Raw genomic sequence first — 11496 nt, forward strand, 5'->3', positions numbered from 1 at the left:
TCATTGCGGCAGTGATTCAGCAAGTGCGTAACATTAGGTAGGGTTAGGGACCTATCGAGGCATTACACCACAGTCATTTAATGAGCAGCTCCACACGGGCTGGGCAGCCACTGTGCCAACGACTAGGGTGACCGCGGTGGACCAGCCAGATCCAGTTCTCTGGTCCCCAGGGGACAGACAGGTACGTTAGAATCACAGCACACCCTAGAAGTGCAACCGAGAGGGGAAGTGTGGAGAACTCCCGTTGAAACACCAAACCTAGAGGACACCAGGGTCAGGAATGACTCAGAGGGAACCACATCTCCTTATTTTTCAGATTTAAGAGTTGATATGCAGGCACACAAATCACAAGTGTACAGCTCAACCATTTTCCGTAACATGCACATTTCCTGATTCAGAGCAATAAAGAAAACATTACTACATTCCCTGGCTTTTAACGCCATAAAATAGGTTTGCCTGTTTTGGATTTTCCATCCATGGAATCATACGTCATGTACTTTTTTTTTTTTTGAGATGTAGTTTCGCTTTTGTCGTCCAGGCTGGAGTGCAGTGGCACAATCTCGGCTCACTGCAACCTCTGCCTCGCGGGTTCAAGCAATTCTCCTGCCTCAGCTTCCCGAGTAGCTGGGATTACAGGCGCCTGTCACCACGCCCGGCTAACTGTTGCATTTTCAGTAGCGACGGGGTTGTACCATATTGGCCAGGGTGGTCTCGAACTCCTGAATTCAGGTGATCCGCCTGCCTCAGCCTTCCAAAGTGCTGGGATTGTACAGGCATGAGCCACTGAGCCGGACCTTCATGTACTCTTATGTGCGTGACATCTGACATTCAATATGTTTTGTGATATTCACCCATGTTTCGTTAGCAGTTTATTCTTGTTGGTGTATAATATTCCACTGTATGGCTAGACCACAATTTATCCATTCTACTGGACACGGGTTGATGGACAGTCGTTTCCACTGTGGGGTTATTTTGTATCTTGCTGCTACAGACATTCTTGTGTCTTTTGGTAAACATCTGTAAGCAGGCCGGGCACAGTGGCTCATGCCTGTAATCCTAGCACTTTGGGAGGCCAAGGCAGGTGGATTACAAGGTCAGGAGTTCGAGACCAGGCTGGCCAATATGGTGAAACCCCGTCTCTCCTAAAAATACAAAAATTAGCCAGGCGTGGTGGTGGGTGCCGGTAGTCCCAGGTATTCAGGAGGCTGAGGCAGGAGAATCGCTTGAACCCAGGAGGCAGTGGTTGCAGTGAGCCGAGATCACGCCACTGCACTCCATCTTGGGTGACAGAGGGAGACTCCGTCTCAAAAAAATAAATAAATAAATAAAATAAAATAATTTTAACAAAAATCTGTAAGCACTGCTGTATGAGTATATTCCTAGGACTGAAATTACTGATGTATGTATGCTCATCTTTAATCTATGGTGCCAAACACTTCTCCGAAGTAGTTGTATGGTTTACATGCCCACCGGCAGTGCTGGGGTTCCCATTCCTGCACTCTTACCACTACTTGGTAGCCTTTTTCTCTGTAGCCATTTGGCTGAGTGCCCAGCAGTGATGCATTGAGGTTTTAGTTTGCATTTCTCTGATGACTAATGAACTGTTTTTATGTCTATTGCTCATTTGAATATTCTTTTTGTGAAGTGCCTGCTCAATTCTTCTGCTCATTTTTCTGTCGTTTTCTTACTAGTTCCATTGAGTCCTTCAAATATTTGTGATATAAGACATTTATTGGATATGTGTGTGTGTGTGTCTGTGTGTATATATATATATATATATATATTTTTTTTTTTTTTTTGAGACGGAGTCTCGCTCTGTCACCCAGGCGGGAGTGCAATGGCGCTGTCTCAGGCTCACTGCAACCTCTGCCTCCCGGGTTCAAACGATTCTCCTGCTTCAGCCTCCTGAGTAGCTAGGATTACAGGCACCCTCCACCACGCCCAGCTAATTTTTGTATTTTTAGTAAAGAGGGGGTTTCACCATGTTGGTGGGGCTGGTCTCAAACTCCTGACCTCGTAATCTGCCCGCCTGGGCCTCCCAAAGTGCTGGGATTACAGGTGTGAGCCACTGCACCCGGCCCTGGATATATATTTTTAAACATTTTCTCCCTTGGGAGATTGCCTTTTCACTCTCCTATTTATGTCTTTTGATGAACAGAAGTTATTCATTCTAATGTTTTTTTACCATTTTTCCCCTTATAGTTGTATTATTTAAGTCTAGTTTTTTTTGTTTTGTTTTGAGACGGTGTCTCGCTCTGTCGCCCGGGCTGGAGTGCAGTGGCCGGATCTCAGCTCACTGCAAGCTCTGCCTCCCGGGTTTACACCATTTTCCTGCCTCAGCCTCCCGAGTAGCTGGGACTACAGGCACCCGCCACCTCGCCCGGCTAGTTTTTTGTATTTTTTTAGTAGAGACGGGGTTTCACCATGTTAGCCAGGATGGTCTCCATCTCCTGACCTCGTGATCCGCCCGTCTCGGCCTCCCAAAGTGCTGGGATTACAGGCTTGAGCCACCACGCCCGGCCTAAGTCTAGTTTTTAAAAAATCTTCCCTAGCAAGAAGACTCAGACAAAAGTAAAATTAAAGCTGGGCGTGGTGGCTCACGCCTGTAATCCCAGCACTTTGGGAGGCTGAGGTAGGTGGATCACTTGAGGTCAGGAGTTAGACCAGCTTGGCCAACAAAGGAAGATCCTGTCTGTACCAAAAAAATGAAAAATGAAAAAAATAAATTAGGTAGGTGTGGTGACTCACGTCTATAATTCCAGCTACTCTAGAGGTTGAGATGGAAGACTGCTTGAGCCTTGGAGGTTGAGGCTGCAGTGAGCTGTAATCACAACACTGCACTCCAGCCTGGGTGACAGAGCAAGACCCTGTCTGAAAAAAAAAAAAAGGTCGGACACAATGGCTCATGCCTGTATGCAATCCCAGCACTCTGGGAGGTTGAGGTGGGCCAATCACTTGAGGTCATGAGTTCCAGACCAGCCTGGCCAACATGGTGAAATCCCACGTCTACTAAAAATATAAAAATTAGCTGGATGTGGTGGCGAGCACCTGTAGTCCCAGCTACTCAGGAGGCTGAGGCACAAGAATCACTCGAACCCAGGAGGCAGAGGTTGTAGTGAGCTGAGATTCCACAGCTGCACTCCAGCCTGGGTAATGGAGTGAGTCTGTCTGAGAAAAAAAAAAGTCCCACGTGTGAACACAGGGGCCACCCAAATCTGCACCATAGTCTCCAAACCTCTTTGAGAACACTGTTTTGTGTCTATCAAGCTATAAATGAATTATATTCAGGACTTTAAGTGACACTGTCCTACAAACCAGAATTAATCCTACCCAAATGTTTTAGCAAGTGACTGAGAACAAAACAGCCTTTGAAATCAAAATTCTTTTAAATGTAAAGTCAGGTGAAGATGGTAATTTATTTTAAATATATAAAACTGTTTCAAACAATTTGAACCTTTAAACAGACCAGTTTTTAGCACTCAACTGAAATCCAATACTTTCTCCATTCATTGGCCTGATCTAATCAGACATAGTGTAGTAGTTTCCTATTGCTGCTGTAACAAATTGCCACAAACTTAGTGGCCTCAAACAACACATATTGATTATCCTACCGTTCTAAGATGGCCATCAGCAAGGCCGTGCTCCTTCTGAAGCCTCCAGGAAAGAAACCACGGACTTGCCTTTTCCAGCTTCTAGAGGCCACCTATATCCTACTGGCACCTGCTTCCCTCAGCACAGCTCTTTCGTCTGCCTCAGACCTTCCTGCCTGCCTCTTGAAAGGATCTTTGTGGTTACATTAGGCTCACCTGGGCAATCCAGGCACCCCCCTCCCCATCTCAAGGTTCTTAATCACAACTGCCAAATCCCCTTTTGCCATGGAAGGTAACATATTCTCAGTTCCGGGGAGTAGGATGTGGGCCTCTTTGTGGGCCACTATTCTGTTTACCCCAGATAGTGATTCCTGCTTAACAAATTGAATATGAACTCTAAGAGATACATATTCTAAGTATATGCCTTCACAGGCTTCAGTACATTTCCTATATAATAGAAATTGGAGACCAGTTTGATATTGGATACTAAATACACTTTGGATTTCTTTTTTTTTTTTTTTTTTTTTTGAGACTTGACTCTTGCTCTGTCACCCAGGCTGGAGTGCAGTGACACAATCTCGGCTCACTGCAACCTCCACCTCCCAGGTTCAAGCGATTCTCCTGCCTCAGCCTCCCGAGTAGCTGCGATTACTGGCGCACACCACCACACCTAGCTAATTTTTGTGTTTTTAGTAGAGATGGCGTTTCACCATGTTGGCCAGGCTGATCTCAAACTCCTGACCTCGTGATCCGCCCACCTCAGCCTCCCAAAGTACTGGGATTACAGGTGTGAGCCACTGTGCCCTGGCCCACTTTGGGTTTTATATAGCAAAACTCCATAGTGTTTCCTTTACATCAATTTCTGCACATAATATTGGAAAAGCATTCTAGAAAGCACTAAAGGTATTGTGTTACTTCTTTTCTGAAGAAATTCTTTACTAATTTTCTTTTCTTTATTTTTTTGAGATCGAGTCTCGCTCTGTCACTCAGGCTGGAGTACAGTGGCGTGATCTCGGCTCACTGTAGCCTCCGCCTCCCAGGTTCAAGGGATTCTCCAGCCTCAGCCACCCGAGTAGCTAGGATTACAGGTATGTGACACCATGCCCGGCTAATTTTTGTATTTTTAGTAGAGACAGGATTTCGACGTGTTGGCCAGGCTGGTCTGGAACTCCTGAGCTCACATGATCTGCCCACCTCGGCCTCCCAAAGTGCTGGGATTACAGGCATGAGCCACCATGCCTGGCCTCTTTACTAATTTTCTATCAAGTCTTTGTTCTTACAAAGTGGGCATTTTTGGTATGATTCTACTTTATTAATTTTTTCAAATCACAAAAAAAGCGACTGCATATTATACTACACAGCAAATCAGAGAATAGGCAGAGCTAGTGAGTAGAGCTTCCAGTTGGATATTTGGGTTCATTATCTTACCTACTTGTCAACCACATCTCAAGATATGATGACAGTTACCAGGTCTTGGAAACATTAACACGTTTCAATGTGTGACAGTTCCACAGCCCCAGCTACAAAAGAACTGAAAAGGAACAAGGAAGGTGCATGGCATCTTGGATTGCAGGAAGTAGGCAGTGGGTATGGTTACTGGAATTTACCTGCCATCTTGCTCCATTATCCTGTCAAAGATGCTATTATTTTTCTTAAAACATTTCCATAATGTTTCTCATGAGGGCTTATACTACCCCACTTCTAGTGGCATATACTGCTGGACAACTGGATTTCTTCTTAACCAAGCAATGGAAAAGCAATTTCCCCAAATCAGCATGTTTTGCCAAAAGGGCAAGTCATTTTACAAAATGAGAAACTGAAACTTTTAAATCTACATATATTAAGTAGATTAACATATTATGCTAATTTTTAACCTTTAGAATATTTAGAAATCAAATGATGCTTTAGTTTACAAGTGCACCAAGGCCAAATAATGAATATTAAAACAGAATTGAAAAAATATTTAAATAATGCAAAAACCAACTGACATCATGTCTACTACTAGGGGCAGAAAGGCATTCTGAATGGCCCTAGCTGCAGCCTACCACTTAGGCTGTCTGAAATCCCAAGCATATTAGGAAAGAAAAGAAACTCATACGTATTAGTCAACTTCCAGTGCCTTTTTGGTGGCTTCACATTTAGCTGTGCTGCTTTTTCAGATGTCTTCTCTGGTTCCTGGACCCATTCCAACTCTTCACTCTGCCTCGTTTGCTGCTATGGTTTAAGTTCTACTTCTTTTTTGAACTTTGATATATGTTCACAAATCCTCAGCATCCCTTGTCTTCTAAGCATCAGTGAACAAAGCATTAATGTGCAGCATAGAAAGACATTCTTTAATTTTTTTTTTTTTTTTATGAGATGGAGTTTCACTCTTGTTGCCCAGGCTGGAGTGCAGTGGTGTGATCTCAGCTCACTGCAACCTCCGCTTCCAGGTTCAAGAGATTCTCCTGCCTCAGCCTCCCGAGTAGCTGGGATTATAGGTGCCCGCCATCACACCCAGCTAATTTTTGTATTTTTAGTAGAGATGGGGTTTTACCATGTTGGCCAGGCTGGGCTTGAACTCCTGACCCCAGGTGATCCGCCGCATTGGCCTCCCAAAGTGCTAGGATTACAGGCATTAGCCATCGTGCCTGGCCACATTCTTTAAATTTTGAAGCGTTTTATTTTAGTGTGTCTCCTAATACTTGTTTCTATGAGTTTTCAGGTTTTGATCTCACAGATCCACCAAAGAGAAAGCGGCCCTGCGCCAGTTGCTCTGCTAGCTCTTCACAGGAGAAGTGTCACTAGAATCCTACAGCCCCCACAGGCTCTGCTCCACAGAGACTTAAGGCTGAAGGAGTGTCCACTGTCAGGGGCATCCACTGTCACTGTGGTGGGAAGAGAACATGGTGGGTTGCCTTTCTAAGGGATTCTTGGGCTTTCTTATTTCCATATAAATGTAGAAGCAGTCTGACAACCTCCCCACCAAAAAACCTAAAAAACAAAAATCTTCTAGACTTTGCAACAGCACTGAATTAATGATCAGTTGGGGAAACATTAATGTTACAAGTTTTATAAACCATGAACATAATATATCCCTCCAATATCTAATTTTATATACATAGTAGCCCACATTTTCTAAGCATTTATTACATGCCAGGCACCATTAGGACTTTACATAAATTATTTCATGTAATCTTCACAATAATGCTGAGAAGGACGCTTTAGTACCTCCATTTCATAAATGGAGAAACCGGAGTTTAGCAAGATGGCCAAAGGCCACGGTTAACCAGAGGTGAGACTCAGGCACTCTACCTGCAGTCTGCAGTCTTCACCACTTTTTGACATGACCTTCCTGAGCTGATAGCTCCAGGAGCGATGGGTCTATGGATGGAGTTATTCAGGGGGAGGCAGACTTGGAGGAAAAGTCTCCCAAGATTTCCTGCATGTGCTCTCTACTGTTCAGCTTCTGTCTATCTGGATACATAATTATTTGTCCAAATAGCAACTGTCCTTCTTCTACCATTTCAGGTCTTACATAGGAAGAAGTCCTTGTAAAGAGCTGCCTGACAGCTGCCCTTCCCCAGATCCCAAATATCCTCCTGGCCAGGTGGAGCAGAGAACAGTCCCTCAGCTGGTCATGCTGAGCTCACACCCTGTAAGTCTGACCACACTACACAGCTCTGGCTTTATCTAGAACCCAGCTCCAATCACAGTCGTGTCTGGCCCTAATCTCATGAGGAATGCAGGACCCTTTTAGAGAGGAAGCCTCTGTCAGCCATTAGGAGAGAAACCCAACTTCCCAGAGCTCCTCCACGGGGAATGAGAGCAGGGTAAGTGCAGCCTTTGTGACTCTCTCTCTCTGCCCTCTGTAGGATGGCTGCTCCATGAGGTCAAGACTGGGTCTTCTCCCTCCTCCCCCTTTACCGATGCCTGGTCTCACGGGGCTAGTTTTGACCCCCACGCTATGGCATCATCGACCTCCCTCCCAGCTCCTGGCTCTCGGCCTAAGAAGCCTCGAGGCAAGATGGCTGGTGAGTGGAACCGGACTCGCGACTCTGCTGTGTTCCTGAGTGTAGTGCTTAGTCTCCATAGGGTGTGGTGGGAGGCCTGCCTGGTCCAGACTCAGAGAGAGACGCAGGAAGGCTGACGGGGGGAACTGCTGACCTGACTTCAGGGCCTGGACGCATGGTGGAGAGTGAGGAGGGGAGGCCTGCGCCAGCTCAGCCAGATCTTGATCCTTTTGGCTCAGAGGTTTTCCAAGCCTGCTCAGCTAGCTTTCCCAGCCTGGAAACCAGTGTGCTGAGGGCTTGACACTGTCTCTCGTTGTGTAAATCTTTGTTCCAGAACCATCTGGAGGAGAAGCCAAGCAGAGAGAGAAAATGAATCAATCCCCACCACAACTATCTGTCCTTATCAAAGGCTGGGGAAGCTGGGTTTTCATCTCCTTACGGAGTCGCTACAACGCACCTGACACTGCATTCTCAGTGAACTTTCAGCACCTAAGACAAACCCATTTTACAGATGAGGCAATGGAGACACAGACTAATTTGCTGAAGGTCATACAGAAAGTGAGCCACAGTCAGAACTGTGTCCCTGACTCCAGAGTGTGGGTTCTGAATCGCGAAGTTCTCCGCTCCTCAGCAGCTCTGAGCAGTAGCCTCTTCCCCATCTGGCGACAATCTAGGATTTCTTGGGGCCAAACAGATGCCAGTCCTCCATGCCCCTTCCTTCCTGTATAGGTAGCCCTTCCTAATCTAAGTCCACCTCCTCTCGGTGCTAGAAGTGGGCTCTGGGACTGATGGATCCTTCTCGCATAACGTAGCTCTGCCTGCAGACTCCCAGGTGGTTGACTAGTCAGCTCTAGTGGGAAGTTCTGCTTAAGGTGGGCTGGGGGTACCAGGTATCAAAGAGCCTGGGAGTAGTGCAAGGCCATTTCTCTTAACCAGGCTGGTGGGACACTCTCACATAAGGATTCCAGAGTTCTGACATACGTCCAAAACCTTTACCTTTAGAGGGCACTTTTAGGCAAGTCCCAAAGGATATACAAAAATAGCAGAGTGTCGGGCGCAGTGGCTCATGCCTGTAATCCTAGCACTTTGGGAGGCTGAGGTGGGCAGATCATGAGGTCAGAAGTTCAAGACCAGCCTGACCAACATGGTGAAATCCCGTCTCTACTGAAAATACAAAAATTAGCCAGGGGTGGTGGTATGCACCTGTAATCCCAGCTACTCAGGAGGCTGAGGCAGGAGAATTGTTTGAACCTGGGAGGTGGAGATTGCAGTGAGCCAAGATCACGCCACTGCACCCCAGACTGGGTGAGAGTGAGACTCTGTCTCAAAACAAAAAAAAATAGTAGAGCAACAGGTCTCTGAGAATACGATGTTTCCCAGTGCAGGGAAGCGGACTGCAGTCTGTCTGCCTCGCTGTGAGGTGGGCTCCTCCCTGTGTAGGCAGTGAGAGGGCACCTGTTAAGACACAGGCCTGAGCGGTGTTTCTCCCCCACAGACTGGTTCAGGCAGACCCTGCTGAAGAAGCCCAAGAGGCCGGACTCCCCAGAAAGCACCTCCAGCCGTACTTCACAGCCTCCCTCACAGGACAGACTATCCCCAAGCCTCAGCTTAGTCACGTCTCCCAGCCTGCCACCCACACATGCCAGTGACAGCGGCAGTAGTCGCTGGAGCAAGGACTATGACGTCTGTGTGTGCCACAGTGAGGAAGACCTGGTGGCTGCCCAGAACCTGGTCTCCTACCTGGAAGGCAGCACCACCAGCCTGCGCTGCTTCCTGCAACTCCGGGATGCAACCCCAGGCGGTGCTATCGTGTCCGAGCTGTGCCAGGCACTGAACAATAGTCACTGCCGTGTGCTGCTCATCACGCCGGGCTTCCTTCAGGACCCCTGGTGCAAGTACCAGATGCTACAGGCCCTGACCGAGGCCCCAGGGGCTGAGGGCCGCACCATCCCCCTGCTGTCGGGCCTCAGCAGAGATGCCTACCCACCTGAGCTCCGATTCATGTACTACGTCGATGGCAGGGGCCCTGATGGTGGCTTTCGCCAAGTCAAAGAAGCTGTCATGCGTTGTAAGCTACTACAGGAGGGAGAAGGGGAACGGGATTCAGCCACAGTATCTGATCTACTTTGACTTTTAGGAGACAGCCCTGTAGCCTAGTAGTTCAAAGTGCAGCCTCTGGAAAAGGCTGTCAGGGTTTGTATCCTGGCTCCTGCACTTATTATTAACCCATAAAAAGTAACTTGGACAAGTTACTTACCCCCTCTGTGCCTTGGTTTCCTCACTGACCACCACGTTTCCATTGCTATGAAATGAGAACAGTATATAGACTAAGGGCTCAGAACATGGCCTAGCACATGTATTCATAATAGGCAGAGCCTAGCACAAATCAGGTCCTCAATAAGTTATTAGCTAGTAGTAGTAATAGTAATAGCATTACGTTTCTCTGAGATCAGGCTGGAGATGTCCATCAAGAGCTGGGAAGGTGCCAGGAGGGACATTGGTTTAGTAAGGCAAAATAATGCAAAATAATAGGAAAGAAGTGCATATGAGTGTATCTGGGGAGGGCCATGCTATTGCAGTAGGTTTGGAAGTGTGGTAATAGATAAAAAGGTAGAAGAGGCAGGACCTGTTGGAGAAAACAGAGATGCTGGGTTTGGGAAGGGTGACAATGCTGTGACTGGTCTCTTTCAGATCTGCAGACACTCAGTTGACACTTTTTATATCATGGGACCCCGGAAGTTGGAGTAAAGCTGGAAATAGAAAACCCACGCAGGGCCTTGGATTCCCACAGATGTGACAAGAGGTATAGAGAGCGAGTCTGCAGCGCTTTGCCCGTGTCCCTGGGATCACAGCACCCATCAGGCTTCCATTACTGTGGGCTCCCTAAGAACCATGGAGAGGTTGGGGACTCCCCCAGGAAGGCCATGAAGCTGGGGATTCCCCCTAGGAAAGCCACGAGGAAGCTGGGGACTCCCCAAGACGGCCATGAGGAAGCCAGAAACTGGAGGTGGTAGGAGGTGGTATTGACCAATGATGGCCAGCAGGGCTCGTATCCTGCCTAACTGGACAAGAAGCCTGGCACACACTTCTTTCTTCCCCTGGAACTGGGTACTGGCATACACTGGTATCCCTCCTAAAGAGGTGACTCACCTGACTGATCAGCAAGCAGCCTAGATTGCAGGCCTCACCATGGATGGTCTTCCCAGTTGCCTGGGGAAACCCTGGAATGGGCGTCAGGAGAAAGCAAGAGGAATCCAGTCCTTCACACTCACACTACTCTGTTCCTCTTTCCAGAGACATCGATTCACTTCAGAAAGCTGTAAGGAAGACACAGTCAGCACTGCACTGTATTTTTTATTTATTGCCTAAGTGCCATTAAAGACACAAACCTGGAAGCCATTCCGAATGTGGGGGTGAGGTGGTGGAGGGAGCAAGTGAAGAGATGGGAAGCCAGGGCTCAGGGTTCAACGCCTTCACCTGAGCTCACAAGCCCACGGATGCTGTGACATCTGAGAGCTTCATCCGTGGTCTGGCTAAAGCTGATACTTTCACAGTCACCATCTTCACCTTTGGACTGGGAAGAATCAGCATTTTTCTTCTGGCAGATGACGGTATTCCTTATAGGACAGGCAAGGTTTCATTCATCTGTTCTCAGTAAGTTTGTTTCTGAACTGAAATGAATTTCATTATTTCCTCCAACATGTACTTTTGTGCCCTCTCTCTCACTTCTCCCTATCATGACCCCTCTTTTGCTGAAAAAAGTTTTATTATTTTTTCTATCTCTAGTTCTAGAAAGAGAAAATTTACTTTTTAAATTATAAATTATTTTGCTGGGCACCGTGGCTCACACCTGTAATCTCAGCGCTTGGGGAGGCCAAGGCGGGTGGATTACGTGAGGTCAGGAGTTCAAGACC

At 47.2% G+C, this 11496-nt stretch overlaps 1 protein-coding gene and 1 long non-coding RNA gene across 7 annotated transcripts; one reads left to right on the plus strand and one right to left on the minus strand.

The window, feature by feature from the left end:
* Positions 1-4631: 4631 nt before the first annotated feature.
* Positions 4632-11281, plus strand: TIRAP (TIR domain containing adaptor protein). 6 transcript variants are annotated; one of them, XR_001889232.1, is made up of 6 exons: positions 6151-6478; positions 7101-7227; positions 7445-7603; positions 9078-9650; positions 10274-10385; positions 10877-10968. XR_001889232.1 is itself a non-coding variant. In XM_017892274.1 (5 exons), the coding sequence occupies exons 4-5, from the start codon at positions 7537-7539 to the stop codon at positions 9710-9712; spliced, it is 702 nt and encodes a 233-aa protein (XP_017747763.1). In that variant the 5' UTR covers positions 4632-4678; positions 6295-6478; positions 7101-7227; positions 7445-7536; the 3' UTR covers positions 9713-9834. The 6 variants fall into 6 exon arrangements, 5 of the variants coding, with proteins under 5 accessions (XP_017747763.1, XP_017747764.1, XP_017747766.1 ...); XM_017892274.1 differs by lacking the exons at positions 10274-10385; positions 10877-10968 and adding an exon at positions 4632-4678 and having other exon boundaries at positions 6295-6478; positions 9078-9834; XM_017892275.1 differs by lacking the exons at positions 10274-10385; positions 10877-10968 and adding an exon at positions 4638-4678 and having other exon boundaries at positions 6288-6478; positions 9078-9834.
* Positions 7610-10813, minus strand: LOC108542318 (uncharacterized). Its single transcript, XR_001889233.1, has 3 exons — positions 10733-10813; positions 9840-9884; positions 7610-7922 (listed from the first exon to the last, which is right to left on the minus strand). It is a non-coding gene; the product is annotated as an uncharacterized LOC108542318 (long non-coding RNA).
* Positions 11282-11496: the final 215 nt, after the last annotated feature.

Source organism: Rhinopithecus bieti, unplaced genomic scaffold (assembly GCF_001698545.2).
Source record: "Rhinopithecus bieti isolate Rb0 unplaced genomic scaffold, ASM169854v2 scaffold_20150, whole genome shotgun sequence".
Lineage (NCBI taxonomy): Eukaryota > Metazoa > Chordata > Mammalia > Primates > Cercopithecidae > Rhinopithecus > Rhinopithecus bieti.

Bases quoted from the DNA above. Each gene is read 5' to 3' on its own strand.
- TIRAP (XM_017892274.1), top strand. From the start codon at position 7,537: ATGGCATCATCGACCTCCCTCCCAGCTCCTGGCTCTCGGCCTAAGAAG. The intron at 7,604-9,077 runs GTGAGTGGAACC...TCTCCCCCACAG, and splicing joins GCCTCGAGGCAAGATGGCTG to ACTGGTTCAGGCAGACCCTG.